The sequence below is a fragment of the Oryzias melastigma genome, linkage group LG12, assembly GCF_002922805.2.
Source record: "Oryzias melastigma strain HK-1 linkage group LG12, ASM292280v2, whole genome shotgun sequence".
NCBI lineage: Eukaryota > Metazoa > Chordata > Actinopteri > Beloniformes > Adrianichthyidae > Oryzias > Oryzias melastigma.
The window spans coordinates 1,290,042-1,314,629 of NC_050523.1; the positions used below are offsets into that span (position 1 = coordinate 1,290,042).

Genomic DNA, 24,588 nt, shown 5'->3' on the forward strand with positions numbered 1-24,588 from the left:
GGACAAAGCAGTGTGGGCCGTTGTCCACCCGATGGAACTTTTCTCAGATTTATAAATCAATCACAGAATATTTAAGAGTTATTCAAGCAAAATCTACAAAGTTAACTCAATTCATTAGAGCAAGTGTTCAAATTAAATGATTTTGTCTCAAGTTTATTGTTAATGTTTTGTTTTACAGATAAAAAATACAATAACATTTTACATTGTTACTTTATATTATCTGGAGTCAGAGTGTAGTAACTTTGAAATTTATGATCATGCTAGCTTTTTGGACTATTCTGGTATTAAGGATTTTTAGGCTATTCTGGCGTTCAGCTAATTTTAGCTACATGCTAGCTATCTTGGTAAATTTAGGATTTTTTGTTTGTTTTTTAGGCTAATTTTTAGCTTAGTTAATATTTAAGCTACATGCTAGCTGTTTTTGGTAATTTAGGATTTTTTGGGGTTTTGGCTAATTTGGCATTTAACTAATATTTTGGCCATCAGCTTCAGCGTTTTATGCTATCGATTTAATCGTTCTCAGCCAGCAGCACTAGCATGTTCAGCGGCCAAATTCAGCTCACAGCATTCCCACTGTATCTAGTTTGTAGTTAGTTTAAAGCTCATGATTGTTAAGATGTGTGCTTCACATCCACTTTGGGCGTGACCTGATAACGGTTTGAGGCAGCACTAATGCAGGGAATTCATGTGGTTGTCATAGTAACAACACGCCCCTCCTTTACACCTTTTCCCTCCAAACGTCAGAACGCGATGGATTTGTCTCCATGCGATAGACATCTTGTTTTCTGTTCGACACCAGAGGCGAGGGTCTTTTCCACTAAACAAAACCAGATCGGCATCCGGCTTCTCACCACAAACGTCCGGAGAACAGAATCAGAGAACCCCTGAAGGGGTTGTGTTTGGTTTCTGCAGTTTCCCGCTCTTGACTGTAACTTGTGAACACCTCCTGTCTGATGACCTGCTGTTGTTGTGAATCTCCACACAGAGATGTCGAAAGGAAACCATAAAAATGACAGCAGGAACGTACGTTCGGTTCTCCAACCCGACCTCCCTGAAAACAACAATATGAAGCCAGAGCCTGATGACCACAGAGGGACATGCTCCGCCCACAAGGATGAGAAGAGAAGCCTGATGATGGCTGACGGTGGCTCAGAAGAAGACAGGAAAGGCTCCGCCCACAACGATGGGAGTGGAAACGCCTTAAGGATGTCTGGGTTATATCCGGATGGGGGCCGGACGAACCCGTCGGGGCACGCCAGTGGATCTGCAGGGTACCCGGAGATCCAACGCGGGATGGGAGGAGAGGAGCATCCTTCATGCTGGAAGCTGGACGACCTGAAGAAACTCTCAGACTGTGAGGAGAACCTGGGTTACCTGAAGTTTGATAGGATGCACGCCGTCCTGGTGGATGTGAGGAGCCCTCACCTGTCCTTACCTGAGCAGCTCATGAGTCTGAAGCCCCACCTTCACTGCTCTGCTTGTCTTCTAGGTGGGGATCCTCTATAACAGTCACCGCCTAGTTCCTATCAAAGGAAAGGATGCTTGGGACAGTAACCACGTGAAGATGCCAAACTCTGTAAGAAAAAACCGTATTACTAGTTCACTACTTGTTACTTAGCTAACGTTCTTCTACTGGCATACGAACTCTCAAAGGAATAAAGCTAGCATAACAAAGACACCTTTGTAAATAACATAGACACTACATGTGACCAATCTGGAGTTCTCAGCAACACCTCATTAATTTCAACACGAGTGTGAGAAAATGAACACAGTAGTTCTGAGCAATAGAAAGTGTCTATCGTCCATTTCTCTTCTATCGTTTATATCGTTTCTAAGATAATAATTATCCCAAATATGTCATAAAATAGCCTGAGACGATTTCATAGGTGTTGCCTCATCAGTGTGGACACAAAAAACGTATTTAATTGAAAATAAAGACAAATTAAAAAGAGATTCTTCACAAAGAAACTGAGTCTTCTGGCTTTGCGACGTAAAGCTGCTTTACATTCTTTAATTCGCAGTTATGTGAGTTTTATGACAGGTTTCACGTTAATACGAGTCCAGAACGATGGACGGTTCAGTTAAGAAGTGTGTTTTACATCCACTTAGCTCATGACCCGATGAGTCGAGTAATCAGAAAAAATCATCAGTGATTCGACGAAGATCAAAATAATCATTTGTGGTTTCCATTATAAAATGGACCCGTCGAGCAGAACCGATTGGTACCATTTCTGGACCCCGTTGGATGTAAGTCTGTAAAAAAATGGAACGGACCCGTTTAGGGCCACATTTTTGGTGTGGAGGGTTCTTCACCAAACATCAATATGTGATGAGTTGGAGATGAGAACGTGTTGGTGTTAGGGAGGTAACGATTCAGTCACGCCTCTAGGGCTGCCACGATTAATCGACTGATCAACTTTTAAAATGGTCGACGACTAATTTAATAGTCGATTAGTCGTTACTTTATATTATATGGAGTCAGATTCTAGTAAAGTTGACAGTTATAATGACATTCTACTAACTTTTTAGACTATTTTGGCTTTTATTAAGGTTTTTAGGCTTTTTTGGAGTTAAGCTAATATTTCAGCTACAGGCTAGCTGTTTTGGCTAACTTAAGCTGTTTTTTTAGTTTGTTAGACTAATTTGGCATTTAACATTTTAGCTGGCCATCAGCCTCATCGTTTTCAGCTATTAGCTTCAGTGATTTCAGCTATCAATTTCAGCACCTTCAGCTTACAGCATTCACAGTAGCACTATCACAGGTAATGCTATATATCTAGTTTGTAGTTAGTTTAAAGCTAATGATGGTTAAGATGTGTTTTAAGATGTTGCTCAGTGCAGCACTGAACGCTCAGCCCAGTTCAACATTTTTAGGCATAATCGCAGCAAAGTAAATACAAAATAAATAATGGTATTTTTTTCTTTTTTATTTTTTATTCCCGAAAAATCGATGGATTCTTAGTTAATCCAAAACCACTAACTCTATAAGAAAACTGGAGTAATTTGGCATATAGCTAATATTTTAGCTAGCTATCAGCTTCAGCGTTTTCAGTTATCAATTTCAGCACCTTAAGTGAATTCAGCTTACAGCATTCACACTAGCATTATTGCAGGTTATGCCATATATCTAGTTTATAATGTTACGGTTTTAAAGCTTTAAAATTTAGCATTCTGCTAGCTTGTTGGACTATTTTGGCATTTATTAAGATATTTTTAGGCTATTTTGGAGTTTAGCTAATATTACAGCTACATGCTAGCTGTTTTGGCTAATTTGACTTTTTTTTAGTTTTTAGGGTGTTTGGAGTTTAGCGAATATTTACATGCTAGCTGTTTTGGCTAGCCTAAGTTTTTACTTTTTTTTTGTTTTTCAGGGTAATTTGGCAAATAGCTAATATTTTAGCTAGCTATCAGCTTCGGTGTTTTTAGTTATCAATTTCAGCACCTTCAACGAATTCAGCTTACAGCATTCACACTAGAGTTATTGCAGGTTATGCTCTATATCTAGTTTATAATGTTACGGTTTTACGTTTTAAACATTTTGTTCAATAAGTTTTTTCCTGTTCGGTCCGCGACCTGAGGTGTGTTTGGATTTTGGCCTCCTGTGTGATTGAGTTTGACACTCCTGTCTGTCCAATCATGATGAGAGGAGGGCGGGGCTCTGTCTGCTCTCAACCAAACATGATATCATTCACACAACTCAAATGTCAGTCATGTCATAGACATTAAATGTTTATTTTCTAGCTCCATGCTATCAGGCTTAAACAGTCCGTTGTTTGTAACGGATTTAAATAAATTCTCTTTGACCAATAATGTCATTCTTTTTATTCTTGAACAAACACATAAATAGCATCAACAAAACCTCATTCTAAGTTTCCAAACCAAAATCATGAAGCGGTCAACGCTGAACTCCAGGCCCCGCCCACCTGCTCATACATCACAGAAAAACCTCTAAATTCTTCCTCTGGTCATGTGACATTGCCAAAACAATGGCGGCTACAGCTCCTTGACACGTGATTGGTGGAGATTTGGTTCATAATCTGAGAAGCCTGGCAGTGTTTTCATGAACCTGAAATATTTGTGAACTTTCTTTGTTGAAAACATTTCCTGAAAGACGTCAAACATGGAAAGAGCGACGGCCAAGCCAAGACGCCACATCCGGAAACAGGTTTCTCGTCTTTGCAGAATATGGAATCAAAATGGTGTCAGCCGGTGTCACAGCTCAGTCCGGCTCGGTCGGAGCGGTTCCTCTGCGGTTCAGGCGGAACCTTTGAACTGCTCCGTCTGCATGGAGTGTCTCCTCAGGAGCGTCCTCCTGCTCAGGTCTTTGGGGTGTCCCGGTGGCGCGGAGGGTAGGAACCCCTTCTGGACGGACTCGCAGGCGCTGGACCCAGAGATGTGAAGGATGGGGGTGTTGGTCAAAGGCGGCAGGGATCGCGGTCTGGTCTGGAGGTTCCGGTCCAGTAGGAAGGTCCCGGATCCTCTGCGCTCATGTCCAAACAGGACTCTCTTGCTCTGGGGCGACAGCGCCTCCCTGGAGCCCAGCGTGCTGCAGCAGCGTAGTGGCGCCAGCTTCTTCCCGTTGGGCGTGTCTCTGGGTCTCTGCTCCTCCGGCAGGTTCTGGACGGCTAACTGCGGGTCGGAGCTGTAGATGTCGGCTCCCAGCTGACGCTTCTGGACGACACTGTAAAGACTGGATGAGGCATGAGGAGCCGCGCCCAGCTTTTTCCCGCCGTTGGAGGAGTGGGGCGAATACGCAGCGAGGATTTCAGAGTTCAGGTTGGGGTGAGAGGCGGAGTGGGACGACAGCAGACCAGGTAAGGTCATCTTCTGGTCTTCTGCACACTCTGTTTGGTTCAGACGGTCAGAGTGGTCCTGGTCCGGTTTGGGAACTCTGACCGAGAGATCCTCGGCCCGGCTGAGGCCGGCGTTGAGCTGCTGGCCGAGGATCGATGCTGGGATCTTCAACCAGGGCTCCGAGTTCAGCCTCAGCAGGTGCTGCGGCGGTCCGTTGGGGGCCGCCTGACCCGGCCCTCGAAAGCGTGAAGGGGAACATGGGTGGGAGTTTACCCGGGAGATCTGCTCGTCTCTGAAGGTGAAGATGGGAATGGGGGTGGAGGATGAGGGGGAGGTGAGGAGCTGGATGTCCGATGGGGAGGTGGGAGCGGTGGGGAGGGGTCTGTGGTCGGCCGGATCGGCGGGCGGGATGCTGAGGTACTGCTTGGCCTGCGTCTGGGCCTTGGTGTGGTTCGGGATGGTGTCGGTGGTGATGATGATCACCTCCTTCCCTTTGGCTTTGCATGAGTCGAGCAGCAGCTTCAGCACCTTCCAGTCTCCGGCCATGACTGCGTAGACCAGCGCCGACGATCCCGACCGGTCCTGCAGGCTGACGTCGGCGCCGTTGTCCAGCAGCAGAGACGCCACTTCAGGCCCCGCCTGCTCCCGGCAGGCGTGCATCAGCGCAGACCGCCCCTCCGTGTCTTGGATGTTGGGGTCGGCGCCTTTCTCCAGAAGGAACTGGACCAGCTTGACCCGACCGGCGCTCTGGGAGTCGGCGTACTGGGTCCTGCAGGCCACCATCAGGGGCGTGTGACCCTGACCGTCGCTCTCGTTGATGTAAGCTCCTCCCTCCAGCAGCAGGCGAGTCAGCCTCAGCCGGCGGAGGTAAACGGCTCTCAGCAGCGGGTTGGCTGAGTCTGCAGCCACACCTGGAAGGTAAGCTTCTCCCTCCATCGGTCCAGACGGTCAGAGACGCAGACTGGAAGACGTCTGCAATGATGGAGAGAAGACTTTTACAGGAGGAAGTCGACGCCATTCCAGGAAAACACGTCAAAAACAAACAAACAACATGATGAGCAGCGCCGTCATCCTGAAGGTTCATGCAGCTCAGTGCAAACTGATGATTAACAGATTATATCAGTGTGGTAGTTTCTGTCTTCATGTCTGCAGACAGAATCCCAGCTGCATTCGATCATCTGCAGCTGCTGCAGTCTGTTTCTGTCTGCGTCTGCACTGCATGTCCTTGTCTCTGCAGCCGCAGTCGATCCTCTGCAGCTGCTGCAGTCAGTCTCTGTCTGCGTCGCATTTCTGTGTCTCTGCAGCCGCAGTCGATCCTCTGCAGCTGCTGCAGTCTGTCTCTGTCTGCGTCTGCAATGGATTTCTGTGTCTCTGCAGCCGCAGTCGATCCTCTGCAGCTGCTGCAGTCTGTTTCTGTCTGCGTCTGCGCTGCATTTCTGTGTCTCTGCAGCCGCAGTCGATCCTCTGCAGCTGCTGCAGTCTGTTGCTGTCTGCGTCTGCGCTGCATTTCTGTGTCTCTGCAGCCGCAGTCGATCCTCTGCAGCTGCTGCAGTCTGTCTCTGTCTGCGTCTGCAATGGATTTCTGTGTCTCTGCAGCCGCAGTCGATCCTCTGCAGCTGCTGCAGTCTGTTTCTGTCTGCGTCTGCACTGCATTTCTGTGTCTCTGCAGCTGCAGCATCTCAGACTCTAACGCTGAAAGACTGAATCTGGGCCTGGGACTTGAACCTTTTATTAACCGTAGAACACTTTCACTATAAAAAGTTACATCATCACTTTTGATGGGTAATTTTTACCCGATATAATATACCTAATAAAAAGTATTTGTCATAAAAACTAGATCAAATTATGACAACACGTGATAAATTAGAGTAGCTTTCTTTTATTTTCAACTGTTTACGTAAGAAAATGGAAAATATAAGCATATGAAGATCCTAAAAAGAGAAAAATTAGGAATTTGAGAAAAAAAATCCTAAATAAAAAATGATACTGGAGACTTGGTCTTTGGTCCACCTATTCCTGGGACACGTATGACTTTACCCAGGGACCCATGACACTCAGAAAAATGCAATATATTGGAAATACTTTTGGTCTGGTGAAAATGACCTGCCGATAGTGCTCCAGGGTTAATGAAAAAAGAGAATTAAATCAACTTAGAACTCGTTGCTCTTATTGTAAGCAAAAGACGTGGATATCAACAATTGAGTTAAAATCAACAAAAAAAGTCTCCACCCACGACTGCAAACAATACTATAATCAAAACTCAATGTTCATTCACCTTAATACAAACAACAGTTTGAAATGACACATTTTTCAATATAATCTCTTTATTGACTCATAATCTGCAGCTAAACTTTTATCTGTATTTTTTTCCTTTTTACTTTAAAATACAAACAAGACTTCTGGGTCTAAATTAAAAGATGGATTAAACTAATAAATAAATGATTTATTTTCTTAATTTGTTTCAATAAAATGCATTTAATACATGAGAATGGATCTTATTTGTGATTTTTATGGTAATATTTCCAATATTTAGTCACACAAATCAAATGAATACATTGATGCTCATGTTGGAACCAGACGTCATCAGTAAGCAGTCATTGTCTCAAGCCAATCAGGGGTGAGCTTGTTGGAAGGCCACACCCCCACCACTTGAAAACAAGCTAAAAATATTCAGGTTATAACTTGAAAAAAATGTCATTAAAACGAGGATGATAAAGAAGATGTTGAAAAGTATCAGAGCCAGAATGAATATTCTGACCAATAGAATGACTGAATGGGATCTTGGCTTCTTGGAGCCTCTTCCTGTTTGGAAAGCAAGGGGGGAGGAGCCACTCAGTCCAGGTCTCATGTGCAGTCAATGATCACGACCAGAGGTGAGATAAGAACATAACTGGAAAAGGAAATCTTTTCCATCTTTCCCTCATTTGAGAAGAAGACTCAAAGTTTGAGAGCGGCCGTCTAAAGTTTGGAGATGTCATTAATAGTTCAAAGTTTATTTTTTGTGTATAAATATTTAAATCTAACAACAACATTCTTGCTTTACAGATTATGATCAAATGTTTTGACATTTTCATCACTTCTATTTCTGACCGATAAATTCCTAAAGTTTCATTTTTTGAGGCTTGATTCTCAGTTCTCTGTAATATACCGAGCATCCAGACATAAAAACAGGAGTTTGGGCGTCGGCACACGAGTGTGTAGTGAGACGTCTTCATGATTCAGAGATGTTCTTCCACAGCTGCGGAGTCGGTTTTGGCAGAGACTCCACGGCCGTCTTTGGCATCCGAGTCTTTTTCCTGGAAGAGAAAAACCGAACACCACCTGCACCATCCTTCACAGCAGAGGTCCGCTTCAATCAAGACGCTGCCGTTTCACTCAGGCTGTGCTGTTGCTTAGTTGCAGGAATCAGTCGTTCATTAGGAGCTGAAATGACATTTTATTGATTCATTTTCTTCAGTGGAAACACAGCATTTCACTGGAAATGTGAAGAATGAAATGATAACTGGAGGGTGGGATCACATGATGCTGCTAACAGAAGAGCTTCTGCTGTCTCCACCGTTTGAATTGACTGTTTCTGAGAACTGGACTGAGTGGCCCCGCCCTCCTGGCGTTCCAAAGAGACAGTTGGATCCAAGTGCAGAAGGTTTTATTGCAGGAGTGAAGCTAAAAGTCCACAAAGCTAAATCAGGGTCAAACACGATCATCAGAGAACAACCAGAGTGGTCGGGGTCCAGGCGAGGGGCGGGGCAGGCGGCAAACAGAGTCGAAGACAAAACAGAAAATCAGGTCAGGATGAGAACGCTCAGCGATGCAGGCAGAGCAGCACAAACAAGACTTTACTCTGACTACATCCTGCTGGGAGGGACTGCAGATGGAGAACGGTTGTGGGGCTTCTGGGAGTGACCGCAGGGGCTGATGGGAAGTGCAGTGTGGAGACCCAGGAAATGCTTGTACAGCTGGGGAGACCGATTCACAACAACAGGAAGTGGCTCCAGAAGAAGCCAAACATAGACTTCCTCAGTCATTCTGTTGGTCAGAACAACCATTCTTGTCCTGATATCTTTAGAATCTTCTCTATCACTTTCTTTTCATGATATTTTTTCTGTAGTTCAAGTTATAAACAGACCAATCAGATGCCTCAATAAAAGTAGGCGGGTCATGTCCATTTGACTCTTTATAGGTTTTCTTCTCGGCTTTTAAAGTTTAATATTTTTTACTTGTTTTATTTGTGAGCAGAAATGAACAGACACAAAAATACACAGTTGTGACAGTAAACACCAGCGACTTCAATAAGTTTACAAACTTTAATGATCAAAACTTGAAGCTTTTTACTCCAGACAAGCTCAGTGGCCTTGTGGTGGAGTGTCTGCCCTGAGACTGGAAGAGTTCAAATCCAGGCCGAGTCAGACCAAAGACTCTAAAAATGGACCCAGTGTCTCCCTGTTTGACACTCAGCATTAAGGGGTTGGATTGGGGGTTAAACCACCTAATGGTTCCTGAGCACAACTGTGTCTGCAACGCACCCCTCCCTCAGGGGAGGGGTCAACTGATGGGACTTTAACAAGAAACCAACAGATTCAGTGACTTTGTGACATCATTAACCAAATGATGCTGCACCGCTCAGAGTCACAGCCGCCTGCAGTCACCAACACCCACACCGGGACTAGCTCATCAAGAATCTACAGTTATTTATTCATCTATTTACTTATTTGTTTGTTTACTCTTATATTCACTGAGCTGGAATTTGTATTATCACTTGGTTTTTCTGTTTTTTGAGCTCCAATGACAAGTGAATAAGAAGAAGAAACAGCTTCCGAATTTGACTCCTGGGGTTCTCCGGGTTCACCGTCTGCTCGTCTGCTTGACTGTAAAACCCCAGTTACATCCAAGTTTATTATCCTTTCTGCTTCACCTAACCGCAGTAAAATCAGCTCCTGTTGTCCACCTGAACCCACAAACTGTGTTTGTGTGGCATTTCTGCTGGTCGCTGTGACTCAGAAATGATGAAACTCGATACACAAAACTTCACATGAAATCATGAATCTGATGGATGGAAACAAAAATCCTCATTTAGGTCAGGAACACCTAAAACGATCTCAAACTTGCTGCTGCTGGTTCTGTCACTCACCGGCCGTCAGGTTCGGTTGTGTCCCGCAGACATGGACCTGCTGCTCCAGCGCCGGGTGGAGGACGGATGAGGACGGATGAGGGAGGATGCTGGCGCGCCTCGGCGTCGCTCTGCGTTTGCTGCTCGGACACAGAAAGTGGTGAGAAAGAGTTGTGGGGCTTGTCGTCAGGCAGGACTGAGATGGTTAATCCATCAGGAGCTGCAGAGGGACGAACGCCGGAGGTGAAGCGCTATGGCAACCCGGCAGCCAGCCCGTCTGATTTGTCTTTTCATTAAAGCCGCTCTGATTCATCAAGAGCTTATTAATTGTACACCTAACCACGCAGCACTTACTTTAGTTACACGCAGAAAGAGAAATCAGTTCGTCCACCTTATCAATGACATCTCCATGGCAACCATCAAGGAGGCCAAATGACGGCGTGCGTTGTAGCTGTGTTTTTGTGTGTGCGTGTGTGGGTGTGAGTATTCACCTGTGTGAGAAGCAGAGCGGATTCAGTGTCTGTGAAGTTGGAGGATGAGGAGGGAAATCATGGAAATACATGAGTGAAAAGAAAGAAACCAGAACCTGCTCTCCTGCTGTCTCCTTTTTTCAGAGTAAAAGCTGTTTGGTGGATGAAGTTCCTCTGCTGTGATGAACGTCTGACCTTCATGAGGCTGTAAAATGAAATGACATCTGTCTCCACAGTGACACCAGCATCTTCATCTGTCTATGCTGTGTTGATAATTATTTTAATAATTATAATTAATAATTTTAATTTCTTACTCATACATTTTTATTTTTGCAGCTTCATGTTTGATCCCCAGAGTTGCTGTAAAAATTGATTTTCCCCACAGAAGGATCAATAAACATGATCTTATCTCATCTCATCTAGTAATGTCTGTTGTTACCATTTTGACTTTATTTCATCAAATCTTATCATCTCATTCCATGTTATCTTATCTAATTTTATTTGATGTTGTTGGACTTACCTGATCTCATCTTATCTGGTCTCATCTTGTCTTATCTCATTTGATCTCATCTCAGATCTCTTCTTGTCTCGTCTTTTCTTACTGTGTTTATTCTTATCGTACTTTATTTCATCTCAACTCATCTCGTCGGCATCTTGACATCTCATCTTGTTTTATCTTATCTCATCTGGCCTCTTATCTCGTCTCATCTTATCTTGTTATCTTGGAATATTAGCTAAACTCCAAAACAGCCTAAAAAATCTTAGTAAATACCAAAATAGTCCAAAAAGCTAGCAGAACGACAATTTTTAAAACTTTAAAACTGTAACGTTTTAACATAATCATGAATAATAAAAAGTCAAGAATATTATTCCAGAATAAATCAACTTAAACCTTAAATAACTTTCAATATTTTACTCTCTATAAAAATACATTTTGTCAAAATTATACAAGTTAGAAATGAGCTCAGGATAACATCGGGTCATTAATAGTAATAAAATAAAATGATCTGGAGGGCCGGATAGGATTACCTCGAGGGCCGGATCCGGCCCCCGGGCCTTGACTTTGACACACGTGCCGTAGGTGATTCTAAAAATATTCTTAGCAGGTTCCACTTTGAACTCTACAAGATTAGCAGAAAATAACACAGTTAGGTCAAGAAGTGTCGTTTTTGCAGGATAGTGAACTAATAAAAACACACTGCCCCCTGCTGTATGGGAGGTGAAACTGTGAATCTGAGCAGGAGAAATAGAAGACTGCTGATGAAATATCTTCATCTAGAGTTTTCTTAAAAAGAATGTAAATGATCACACTGGTGTCCAAATGAACCAAAGCAGCGATGCGTCCTCAGAGGAAGTGACGGCTGGAGTATGTGGTCCGATCAACACAACAGCGCCCATGGAAACAGATCTGCAGCCGGACACCAACATTCTCATTTTCCTGTCCCTGAACGCATCACAGCCTTTGAAACACTTTCATGAGAAGTTCTCTTCCTTTCAGTCATCCACCGGAGCCGTGAGGAACCCAGCAGGTACCCCAGCGGTTCTGTCCTTGGTGCCGGTTTTCATCCCGCTGTCGTCGCCATGGAAACACCGTGAACTCACACCGGCGTTCACAAGTCAAGAAAGATGCCAAGAAAAGGTTTTTTTCTCTGCATGTTAATGTCTTGACCCTGTGTGACTCTGCACATAATGAAACAAGAAAAAACATTCATGCTGTTTATTATGGTAATGAATGGATTGAACTCATTTGACTTTAGATCACAGATGTTTCATCCCATGAAAGACTTTCCCTAATAACACATATTAATACAAGTTTTAATCAGTGAATTTAAGAGTCTTAGCTGTAAAAAGAAACCTCTGTGTCTCCTCTCTGTCACCAGTGTTGGGCATCTCACTTCAAAAAAGTAATTATTTATAGTTACTAGTTACTTCCCCCAAAAAGTAATTGAGTTAGTTACTCAATTACTGCATCTTCAAAGTAATTAGTTACTTGGAAAAGTAACTCGTTTTAAATTACTCTTTAAATATGGTAATATTTTGTATTTTTTCCTGCGTTACAAATAAAAAAAATAATTTACATTCAATAATAGACGATAACCGACAATAGTATACTGGTATAGTTTTCCAATGGAGTCATATTGTCTAAGTTTAGGATACACATGAGAGAGGGTTTAGGGAAAGAATTTTCAATATTTATTTGTCAGAATTATCACACAAAACACTGCAACAAGTGGTATATAAAAAATGTAACTTCACACAAAAAAGGTAAACGTTTCAACTATTAACATACTTCAAGTATCTTACCTACAACTATAATTAAACAAAATGGCTTAAAAAATTGAAAGTGCAAAACAATAATAAATTAATAAACTACAATTATTAACCCATATTTCTGCTAAGAGGAGCAGCTCTCTGCATCTCTTTTTTCTCTCCCAAAATCCCGCAGCCCCGCCCACTCGCTCCGGAGTCTGCTCACTGCGTTGATCTGTGCGCGCTCGTGTCTGTCTGTGTTGTGTGTTTTATAAATATTACCCCGTTTCTGCTAAGATGAGCTGCTCTCTGTCTCTCTGTTGTCGTTTTATTAACTCCCGAAACTCCTCACCTCGCACCGGAGTCTATCCACGTTGATCTGCGTGTGTACGTGTCTGTGAAAAAAGAAAAAAAAGTGTGCGTGCCTGTCTGTTTTGTGTGTCACTGTGCTCGCGCGCGCACGTTTGTGTTGTGATTGTAATGTTTATATCCGTGTCTACCGCCTGTTTAGACACAAAAACATGATCACATTTGTCAATCGTGGCATTTTATTGTGAAAAACTGGTTATATTTTGAAAAGAAACCGGATTTTCTCATGTATCTTGATGCAACTTGGGGCGCGCAACACAAGCAACTTTCGGGTGCGAAGCGCCCAGCTCCAGCAAGATCATCAAACTTTGAAGTAACGCGCCGCGATTTACACGAAGTAACTATAACGGCGTTACAGCGAGGATGAAGTAATTAGTTAGATTACTAAATTACTTGATTTATAACGCCGTTAGTAACGCCGTTATACTTAAACGGCGTTAGTCCCAACACTGTCTGTCACTCATGAGTTTGATATTTGCTGACAAATGCAGAAACGTCGATTTTCATTTCATTTTATGAGATTTTGTGTCTAAACTGGATAGAAATGAGGCATCAGTCACATTAATAATTATTTCTCAAACAAAAACAGGAATAGAAAGCTTGATGGGAAAGAGTTGGATGTGACCCATTTTACATTTTAAATGAATAAATGGTGATTCAAAGTCATAAAAACGTTTTTTGTGAAGTACAAACCAAAGAAAATATATATTAAGTAGAAAATAACTTACAAAACCTTTAGATGAACTACCTTGATTTGATTTTTTTTCTTTTGTCTTCCATTATCAGAAAAATGCCACAAAACTTTATTAAAACACCAGAAAAACCATTTTCATTAGAGTGCCACCTTTAGGCTGAACACAAACAAAACTATAAAAAAAAAAAGTCCATGTCTGACTAAATGTGACACCATCACCATGTTGGTGCCAAGAAAACGAATTTATTCATAATAATAACATGTTGTGGGTTGAAGATGTTAATAAAGAAAAAAAGCAAATTCTGCAGATAAATAAATTTAATTTTAATCATTAAGGATGTAAAAGAAAAATATTTAAGGAAAAATATATAAACATGTACAAATATTCATACGTATATAGACACATACATGTCCATACAGACATACATGAAGATCCAGTTCTGAGTGTAATCAGGACATTTGTGAAAGGAGCTGGTTCTGGTTCTGTTTTAGTTCTGCTGCATCTGTAGCTCCTCCCAGAGGGCAAAAGGTCAAACAGAGTCAGGAGGTGATCAGGCCTTCATGATGCCTTTGGCTCCGCTGAGGTAGCGGCGAGTATAAGTGTCCACCAGGGGGCGGAGACGACGTCCAATGATCTTCTTAACAGATCTAGAAAAAAATGGGGAAAAAAAGTAGTAAAAATTCTTCAAATATCTCTAATGCTGCGAATACTTAGATTAAAGGCATTCTTTTTTAATTAGAGAATTGTTGCTGAAAATATATATTTTTTAAAGCAAAAATTATGAAGGAAAAGTAGAAAAATGTTCATCCAGCATGTGACGCGTGGATCCACATGAGGAGAAACCCCAAAAGAAGCCCAAAGGAAACCTCCAAGTGAATTAACTTTAAATGTTTCAAAAATGTTTATGATTTGTTTTAATGAAAAGGATGAGTAGAAAAACCCAACAACTGCAGTTTAGAGGCTGAAGGATCTTTCAAAATAAAAGTTTTCTGAAGCTCTGAGCAGTTTTGAATTGAAATCTTCAAAGTGAGAGATGAATTTAAAGCACATTTTGTTGTAAATCCTGTTACTGCTGAGCTAAACGAAGGTAACCAGCTCTCTGGAGATGATTATTTGGGTTTTCTTTTCCTCTCGTTTAAACATCTGCAGTACGGCTCTTAAAAGGAGCCAATAAACGAGCTCAAATCCCTCCTCTGTCCTCTTTACCATCCAGATGAATTTTAAAGTTCTAGTTTTTAGACACTTACACAGAAAAGCTCTAGTTTGGTGACCTTTTAACCCCTGACTCTTCATCTCGTCCTTTGAGATCCACAAACAAAAACTCGTCTATTCTCCAAACTCGCTGTAAACCAGAGGAGATCTCGTCTCCTAAGTGGTCGCTCCTCGTCAGTTGAATTTAAAATTGATTTTAAAATTGTACTCCTAGTTTCAGAGCGTTGCATGGACAAACTCCCAGGTACATTGGTGACCTTTTAAGCCTCTGCTCCTTTGTCTAGTCCCTAAAGCCTTTAAACCAAAATCAGTTCCAAATCTGTAAAAACTTGCTGTAAGACCAGAGCAGACGTTGTCTTTCAGGCCGCTGCTCGTCTTCAGCGACCTCACTTTGTCAGTGCGACAGATAGACTCGGTTGATTTTAAAAATCAGGTTTTTATTCCAAAGAGCTTTAAGTTAATCAGTTTTTGTCTTTTATTTTGTTTTACCTTAGTTTTACCGTCTTTATTTTTGTTTGTCTGAGATATGCTTGTGTCTGGTTGTGTTTTTACTTTTGTGATCACTTAGTGATCACAAAATCATCTTATTCTCATCTACTTCTCCTCTCTTCTATTCTTTATTATTTATTGTATTTAGTTCTCCATGCTTTTGTTGGTGCAGTTCCATTCACATGTTGTTCTTCTTTCCCACTCTCCTCTGGGGAGCGGGAGAGATTTCAGATGCCCGGTGGATCGCCCACGCTCCCACTCTTGGCCGTGGACCACGCCCCCGACACCATCCTGCATCTCTGAGTGAAAGTGACTCCGGCTGGGTCATCTTTCCTCCTGGTCGTGGACTGCACTTCTGCTTCATCTTGACTATGGACTTCATCATCACTCGTCCCTCAGCTTTATCTGAATGAACTCTTAGATACGTAGTTGTAGAAGCTAATCTTTCTCTAACTGTTCTGGTATCGCCTGTCCGTCCTGGGATAGGATCTCTCCTTCATGTGGGAATCCCTAAGGTTTCTTCTTTTTTCCTGACTCAGGTTTTTTAGGAGTTTTTCCTTACCGGGAGGGAGGGTCTAAGGGCAGGGATAACCAGTTTATGTAGTCTGTTTAGTTTTTAACAATTGTTTATATTTTGAAGCCCAATGAGGCAAATCTCTTTGTGATTTTGGGCTATATAGATAAAATTGAATTGAATTGAATTGAATTGATCTCAGAAAGCTGCAATAGAAATAAACATTTAGTTTCTCCAGTTGACAGTACAACAGACTGGTTTAGTGGAATGTTTTAAAGTACGAGTTTTTATTCAGAGAAGCTTTTTGTTTATTTAAAACTGTCTTTACTGTGACTAAATCTGTGTTTGAGTTTGTTCTATAAATGAAATGACTGTTCTTATTTCCTGTGTCTGTTTGAGTTGATGATCTCTTATTTTTGTGAAGCACTTTATGGTTTTTATCAGAGGAAGATGAAATAGAAATAATCATCTATTTACTTAAAATGCGCTGGTATTCACACTTCCACCAGCAGGGGGCAGCCTCTGACTGTCACAATTTCCTCAGGATTTCACAGAAACAAATGAGTGTTTTAACACAATGAAAGACAGACTTCTTATTTCACATTTTAAGGTATTTAAAAATTTAAACAAAAATGGAAAAATGATCAAAATCTCCTGATCCTTCAAAGATTTCAGTTACTCTTCACTGTTCTTCTGCTGGACTTTAAGGGTTCATCAAGAGAACTTCTCTGTTCTTCCATCTTCTTCAGTTTTAGCTGCTGGAGGAGAATTCTGGTTCTGTCTGTTCCCCTTATTGATCTGCTGAGAAGAAGGAAAGCAGGAACCTGAACATCCAGGTGTACCGGAACCCAGGACCTCCAGTTTGACTTCCACCACCCACCCCAACTGAAGCCAGAACATCACCGCAGAAACCAGACCTAGAAACTCAGAAGGAACCACTAAAGAACAGTCTCTGCCCTCAGGAACTGTGAGTCTACCAGCTGGACTTTGGTGAAAGCCAAAAACAGAAGAACCTGCAGGACTGAGACCAGGACAGACCAGAACCACAGAGGAACCAGCTCCTGTCAGGTGAGTCTGGACTTGGATCTCAGGAGGACTCTCCTCTGGACAGAAGGTTTGAGGGAGTCCAGGGACACTTCCATGAGAATGGAGCGTTTCCCTCTGAGCTCCACCTCTGAAACTGTCGGAGGATGAAGAACCCGAGGTCTCCATCAGCTGCAGGAGATCATTGGATCTGCAGACCGGAATCCTGTCAGAATGTGAGGCATGGAAAGGAGAATCTTCACCTTTAAACTCACACTTTGAGCTTCAACTTCAGTTTATTTTTTGAAGGCTTTACATTTCTTTAACTTCAGGTTCTGGTATCTGAGATGCAGCTGAAGAGCAAAAACAGAAACACCAAGAAAAGTTTAACAACAAAGGTTTCCTGAATCGTCTGCTGCAGACTCCAGCCTGAGAAGGTTGTGTTCTGCAGGGCGAGGAGCTTTAGGAGCAGGTAAACGTGGACGAGACGTCCACCCGCTCAGAAAACACTCTAAAGCTAAGGAAGAAAACCAGGAGAAAACAGGAACCGCTCACCTCTGATGAGGTCATTGCTTTTGTGTTAATGTTCATTAATAAAACACAAACAATCACTTCCGTTTGTACAATAACAGATACACAGATTCATTTATTTAATATGAAGAACTATTTATTTACTTTGTTTTGAAATTTCCCTTCAGGATAAAGATTGGTCCAAACCACCACATGGGGGCGCCAAATCTTTCATCATGGACATTACTTTACGTCTTGCTCCGCCCTTACAGCTACGCCCACAACTCATACTGAACTCCTGCCGCTCTGCAGAAACTATGTCTTAGAAAACGACAGATTTTGGCTGAAAAAAATCATCATTAAAAGATGACGGAACAATTTGGGAAGAGATCAGGAGGTCAGAGTGGAAATCCAATTAAGCTATGATGTAAATTTAGTTATTTTGTTGTTTTTTTCATTTACAGTTATATATTTAATAGTAAAATTATTTATAAGTTGTTGTATAAACTATTCTGTAGTTTTAAAGCCTCCCCAGGTATTTCTGTTGGATCTGGTCAGTTCAGTCCCATTTGTTTTATATTTATATATTTTTTGTTTATTTGGGGACAATTAATCTCTGTTTATTTGTTTTTTGTCAATGTTTCTGCCTTTATATTTACGAGCAGTTGTTTTTTTCTATTAAGGCGCCCCTTCGCCCCATTCTCCACCTGGAGGGGGGCTTTGGCGTCTGGACTCTGGGGTTTATTCTTTTACTGTACGGTCTGAGTGCAGATGTCATCGGACCAAGCCCGAACCGCCAAAGAGTCTAGATGTTTATACAGCAGAGATAAGTCTTCACTCCCGTTCCTAACATCCCTCCTTATTGGAATAAACACTATACTGAACTCAAACTGAGCCGTAGATCCGGTTCTTCAGAAACCCGTCAGCACCGCGGCGCTTCTGCCACAGCAGATGCAGCAGCAGCTGTTCAGACGTGGAAACGCCAGAGACGTGCTGGTGTTCAGCGTGCAGCCGTCACAGTTTGTTTCCTAACAGACATGCAGATCATGATGGGTAATGTCTGTGTGCAGCAGACACAGCAGTAGATCCACTGCTATATTAATCCTCAGTAATCCTCTGCTGGCCACAGATCCTGCAGCAGCTCTAAAGCTGTTTTACACTCCGGCACCCCCACCCCCCCACAGCTGACTCCACAACCAAACGGACCAACCTCTCTTTGGTCACCCCCCCTCCCATTCTGTTCTTCAACTCGTTTTTAACTAATTCTTTGGTTTTATGTTGGGATTCATTCCTGTCATTGAAGGTCATCTTCCTGAAATCTTATTGGTCGACCTGCTTTGAGATAGTTGTAAAATAAACTTCCATCTCTGCAGTTTCAGAGTAATCCCCAACCTGGATCCTCCAGATCTCCAGAACCTCCTGAACCTCCAATCGCTGAGTCAATGAACACACCTGATGCAGGTAAGCAGCAGAGAGCAGGTTTGCCTGGACCTGAAGGACTGGAGTCGGGTTTTCTGAATGACTAAAGGTGTAACTCCGTCACAAGGAGGTTCTAATGCAGAACAGGCTCTCAGGAGTTTAGGTAAAAGCAGGTTGTTGTGTCAGGAAGGACATCCTACCCAAAACTGAAGCCAAAGAAAGCCAGTAAATCGCAATCGGGATTTGACAAGTTGCCATGGTAACCAGCTTAGTTCTGGAAGTAAAAATGAAAGTGTTTTCAGGTAAATGATTTAAATGAAGCAAAAACTCAAAGATCATTTGGCAGAGATGTGATGATGCAGGTGTTAAAGTTCACCTGAACTGTCCTACTCTTTCAGACAATAGCGCCCCCAAAGGAGCAGCTTGTAAATCTAACCAAGAAAAATCCTGCAGTCTTAAATTATGCAGATAACTTTTTAAAAAAATCATTGGTTTTCTCAGTGTTGTTATATATATATTTTTATTAGTTCTTATGAGTTTTATTTTATTTTAAAGGCCTTAGGGAAAGGTAAAATTCCTGTGGTTCAAGCGGGATTACTGTAGGTTAACAGATTTATGATTTATAAACTTTTGCTGTCATATTTTACAGCAGAAATCCATCACATGTTTATCACCAAGTTGTTTTTTTTTACTTTAAAAAGTGTAGTATAATTTAAATGTACAAAAAGCTAATTAAAAAATCCATCCATCTATCCATTTTCTTGACCGCTTTGTCCCTTTCGGGGTCGCGGGGGTGCCGGAGCCTATCCCGGCTACTGAAGGGCGAAGACGGGGTACACCCTGGACAGGTCGCCAGTCTGTCTCAGGGCCTCAATCACACACACATCCACTCTCACATCCACTCCTAGGGACAATTTAGAGTCACCAATGAACCTATGAAGCATGTTTTTGGATGGTGGGAGGAAGCCGGAGTCCCCGGTGAAAACCCACGCATGCACGGGGAGAACATGCAAACTCCACACAGAAAGGTCCCAGCCGGGATTTGAACCGGGGCCTTCTCGCTGTGAGGCGAGAGCGCTAACCACTGCGCCACCGTGCAGCCCTAATTAAAAAATAATAAAAATAAAAAAAAACAAAACTAATTATTTATTCAGTCTAAATAAATGTTTTCCCTTTTTTTTAGAGGTGGTTGTTTCTGTATATTAATATTTTAAATGGATCTTTCCACGTCTGTTCCTCAGTGATGCAGTTACAGACTACTTCCTGTGGGGGCGCTGTAACTCGTGCTACTTAAAGAAAAAGGGCGGGACTTTCATATTTACTTCCTTTCGAGTTAAACTTGACTTCACTATATTGCTGAATCAATGCGCCAGAAAACAGACTTTAAACATTCTTTTTTTCCAGACAAAATAAATTTAATTGGCGGAACTGTTGTTTATTTTGTAGCTGTGGCCATAACGAGGATATTATCCGCCGCGCGACAGTTTTCTGGAAACATCTGCTGTGAGTCCGGTTGCTAATGCTACTTTGCTAGCTATTTTGAATTAAGATGATTTTTTATGCACCTTGTCATTGACAAAAATGCAAATAAACACCGCAAACCTGATTTATACCGGAGTTTAGTACTTTGTATAGTGCATTATATATATGTTTTAACGATTTACTACATGTAAATGGCGGAGGAAATGGTCGTATTTAGCCTCTTAGCTAGTTTGATAGGAACAAAAGTTTAACATTTTCTTCTGTAAAGGGCTTCCAACGACCCCCAAAACATTTCAAAAGCTACCAAAATACAATATTTTACATCACATTTGGTATAAATACATATTCAACCCGACTGCATAAAACAAAATCTACAGACACAATAAAATCAAAGTTTAGGGAACAAAATTAACAGGCTTTGGTTTATCTTTATGTGGATACTCAATTGTAGCTTTTTCCCCTATACAGTCATACATACTAAAAGTAACCAATTTTTGTCAAATCAATAAAAGATCAAGCAAGCAACTTGCAGAATAAGTTTTAAAAATATTTAAGTAAATAAAACAAAATTACATCATCATTGTGTTGAAATTATTAAGATATATTTGTAGTTTAAAATAGAGATAATTTTAAAATTCAACCTGTAAGAGCATACTTAGATTGTTGAGATACTAGCTGACAGACTCATACAAATGAACACTCAGGATTTAATGTAATGCATTGAGTATACAGTTTGTAGATAAACTGAATTTACAAAGTAGGTGTACCATATTTTGAATAAATGACTAGATGCCCTAAAGTTTGTTTTTACGTTACATATAGAATTTTTAGAAGTTTTAGACATTAAATGGACCAGTTCTGGAAGTCAGAAGAAAACACACCTGCAAGGAATGAACGCTTAGTCTTAATAAACACAATCTAAACATGTTAAAATGTTCTGCTATCTGAATGTTTCATCACTATGATTGGATTTTTAAGTTTATTATCGGTTTGTTCTGTAACAGAATGGAGGACATAAATGGGCTGTCAGTGTGGTACTCTGACAGTGACATTTTCTGACATTTAAAAAAAGTTTTTAGGAGTTTTTATTTTTTTTTATCATAAAAATGACAATTATTTATCTCTAACCCTTGATGTTTCCCTGAAATAAAAAAAAAATCTGTTTAATAACAAGCATTAGCAGTTAGCGTGCAGGAATGTAGTATGGAAGCCAGATAAATACTGAAATTAAACACACATAATTTTATTCCACTGTAAAAAGATTTCCTAGTTAAAACATAGTGAGGATAAATGTTATTAATGCAGAGACAATAATATAATTTTTGGCTTTTTGCTTTAATAGACGGATTTTTGAAAGTTGTGATGACGTCCTGCAAGACTGGAGACCGCCAAACCTTTTCAGTGAGTCCGGGAAGTCTTTCAGTGGTTTACAGGTAAGAACCCAACGCTGTAACAAGGCCTGTCTATGAGCTGTGTTCAGTAGTAACAGGACACATCTTTCAGCCCCTATTTAAATGTAAAGTATGAGTAACAATATTCTGGCACGTGCTTTAAAGCACGCAGCGGCTGGGATTTTTTATTGAACTGAAGTCAGTCGCGACGCAACACCGCGGGGTAAATTCACCTGGCGGGACCGCTGGGCTGGGGGCTCCAGTTCTACAAGTGGATCCACCCAGCCTCCGTCAGAAAGACTCGGGCACCAACGCGACAGCGGGCAGGCGGTCTTTCATACCCTACATGTCCCGGTCCGCCCACCGGGCGGAGATTCAGCGCTGATGGACTCTTCCCTCTTCACTAGTCAGGAAATCCCGGGTAGGTTATTTTTCTCCACTTAGTAATCTGATTACCAGTGGGTCATCTGATCTGATCTGAGGTCTAACACACGTAAAGATACTAAGATCATCCTTCATAAAACAAAAAGATCGGCGGTCCTGCCAGAAAACGTGGAAATACTTTGAATAGACAACAAGATCAGCCTAAACGTTCACTATTGAGAGTAAACTCACTCAGATCTTGTTCAAATGTTTTCTACAAGTTCTCCTTTATCAGCTGACAGCAATAATTTACCAGTGAAAAGTCACCTTCTAGTTTTTCCAGCTCTGCTTGTACAATTGTAACACAGCAGTAAACAGACATCAATACCATTCCAATATGGCTTCCAGCTTTGTGTACACAACGAGCTAGTATGCCATCTCTAGTGATAAATAACTCATTGGTCATGCCTCTCATCCTCAGTGTTGATTGTGCGTTTGCTGCATCTGTGGGCAAAGTTTTTGTGACCAGAGGCCTCCTAAGTTTGAGTTTGTGCTCACAAATGTCCACTCTGAAACCTCTAAATTACCCTTTTCGTCTCCAGATTCTCAGCAGTGACCGAGTGGAACATTCAAAAAATATCTTCGCAATTTTTTATGTTTTATTAAATAAATATTTTAGTATAAAAGAGCTTTAAGAGGAGGTATTTATTTTTGCTGAAAATGCTTTTTTTGCCGCTTGAAGGTTCACTTCTCCTGGAAGTTTTCTTGATTATTAATAAGGAGAAAAAAATCAACAGCATGAGTTAGTAGAGACATCAGCCTCCCTGTGGCATGACACGCCCTGACGGTAGTCATGGGACGCCGTTACACTCACATTATTCAACAGAAAACACTCGTTTCACTTCAACATGTCGCGTTTAAACCATCAAAGAGCTGCATGAAGCTCTCAGACGACTTTAATCTGTTTGGCAGCTTAGTATCAGTTTGTGATGAGGTCTAACCCGTCTTCACTCAGCGCTCATCTGTTCAAGAATGTGTTGCTGCAGACACACAAACGCACACAAACACACACCAACACACACACTTTCAAAACGGAACAATGCAGACAAAGTTTGACCTAAACTTCTTTTTCTTTTGTTTAGTGGAAATGAAAAAAATCCTCACTGATCAGATGTCAATAAACCTCATTAATGGACGGAAGCACCAGTTGGGTCAAAAAGTTCTTGTTTTTCATTGCACTGTTTTATTATTATTTTTTTAAGTTTGCAAAGAAAAAGCAACAAAAAATTAAAAGATTTAGTCAGAAGTTTGAACCAGTCTCTCTTTTGAGGAAACTAGAGTTCAGCGATGATATGGAAACAAAAAAACACAGAAGTGAAAAAGTTCATTTTTACAGTCATGCTATAGAGATTTACATTTAAGAAAATGAGGACTATTCGGAAAGACAAGCTAGACAAGACGAGCTTTTTTGAGTCGATCCATCCATTTTCTGAACCTGCTGAATCTCTTTTGGGTTCTCGCGTTGCTGGAGCCTGTCCTGGCTACTGTTGGGTGAAGATGAGGTTCATCCTGGACTGGATGCCAATCTGTTGCAGGACCAAACACTCACATTCACAGCTAGGGGCAATTTAGATCCGGGAGTGTCAAACTCAATCACACGGGGCCAAAATCCAAAACACACCTTAGGTCCAACAGGACAAACATTTATTAAACACTCTAAAACTACATTTTTAAAACTTTAAAACTGTAACTTTTTAACATTACTATGAATGAAAACAGACAGGAATATTATTCCAGAACAAATTAACTTAATACTTGCTGCTAGTGAATCTTTCAACATGTGACCAGACTGACCTGTGGCAACATCCTAAAGGCAGAAGCTCAAACAGGTGCTTGGCGAGGTGGGTGGGACTGCTGCAGTTACTTTGATTTCCAGATGGGCAGCAAATGATCATGAGTTGCTTTAATGACCCTCTGCAGAGGCTTTTTGTCCGTCCGTGTGGAGCTTGGGTACCATACAGTCGGAGAGTAAATGAGGGCGCTCTCCTTAGGAGGAAGTGCAGCTGCTGCTGGGCCTTCTTCACCGTGGCCCTGGTGTTTGTAGAGTTTAGTGGAGTTTAGATCTAATTCCAAACTCAAATGAAGCGAATAGGGGTGCCACGATTATTCGACTAATCAACTATTAAAATAGTCGACAACTAAATTAATAGTAGATTAGTCGTTATTTTATATTATATGGAGTCAAGAGTGTAGTAAAGTTGAAAGTTATAAAGACAGTCTGCTAGTTTTCTAAGGTTTTTTAGGCTATTTTGGAGTTTCGCTAATATTTCAGCTACATGCTAGCTATTTTGGCTAATTTTGGCCTTTTTGTTTTTAAGGCTATTTTAAATTTTAGCTAATGTTTCAGCTGCAAGCCAACTATTTTGGCTAACTTAGGGTTTTTTTTCTGTTTTTAGGCTAAGTTGGCATTTCACTAATATTTTAGCTGACTTTTTAGCTT

The 24,588-nt window shown here is 41.4% G+C and overlaps 3 protein-coding genes across 6 annotated transcripts in view; 2 read left to right on the forward strand and 1 right to left on the reverse strand.

Annotated features, from left to right (window-relative positions):
• Nucleotides 1-489: 489 nt before the first annotated feature.
• On the forward strand, nt 490-12,336 carry LOC112163149. Of its 2 annotated transcripts, none has more exons than XM_024299365.2 (3): nt 490-1,410; nt 1,490-1,576; nt 11,870-12,336. In XM_024299365.2, the coding sequence occupies exons 1-3, from the start codon at nt 988-990 to the stop codon at nt 12,029-12,031; spliced, it is 672 nt and encodes a 223-aa protein (XP_024155133.1). In that variant the 5' UTR covers nt 490-987; the 3' UTR covers nt 12,032-12,336. The 2 variants fall into 2 exon arrangements, with proteins under 2 accessions (XP_024155133.1, XP_024155135.1); XM_024299367.2 differs by lacking the exon at nt 11,870-12,336 and adding an exon at nt 9,933-10,056 and having other exon boundaries at nt 494-1,410.
• ankrd34ba (ankyrin repeat domain 34Ba) lies at nt 3,461-10,047 on the reverse strand. The gene is made up of 2 exons (XM_024299364.2): nt 9,923-10,047; nt 3,461-5,766 (listed from the first exon to the last, which is right to left on the reverse strand). Exon 2 carries the CDS (start codon nt 5,728-5,730, stop codon nt 4,255-4,257), a length of 1,476 nt encoding a protein of 491 aa, XP_024155132.1. The 5' UTR covers nt 5,731-5,766; nt 9,923-10,047; the 3' UTR covers nt 3,461-4,254.
• A 5,297-nt stretch (nt 12,337-17,633) lies between the features above and the next one.
• The window catches only part of rasgrf2a (Ras protein-specific guanine nucleotide-releasing factor 2a), a 46,445-nt gene continuing 39,490 nt past the window's right edge, over nt 17,634-24,588 (forward strand). Inside the window, exons 1-3 of one of the 3 annotated variants that reach the window (XM_024299362.2) lie at nt 17,634-18,894; nt 21,677-21,767; nt 21,891-22,146. The gene's annotated coding sequence lies outside the window, so the exon portion shown is untranslated. Of the gene's footprint in view, nt 18,895-19,960; nt 20,356-21,676; nt 21,768-21,890; nt 22,147-24,588 lie in introns of those variants that run through there. The other 2 variants (XM_024299361.2, XM_024299360.2) reach the window with 2 other exon arrangements.

Excerpts from the sequence above, each read along its gene's own strand:
- ankrd34ba (XM_024299364.2), bottom strand. The coding sequence starts at position 5,730 with ATGGAGGGAGAAGCTTACCTTCCAGGTGTGGCTGCAGACTCAGCCAAC.
- LOC112163149 (XM_024299365.2), top strand. The coding sequence starts at position 988 with ATGTCGAAAGGAAACCATAAAAATGACAGCAGGAACGTACGTTCGGTT. Across the intron at positions 1,411-1,489 it reads TGCACGCCGTCCTGGTGGAT|GTGGGGATCCTCTATAACAG; the intron begins GTGAGGAGCCCT and ends CTTGTCTTCTAG. Across the intron at positions 1,577-11,869 it reads ACGTGAAGATGCCAAACTCT|TCATCCACCGGAGCCGTGAG; the intron begins GTAAGAAAAAAC and ends TCTTCCTTTCAG.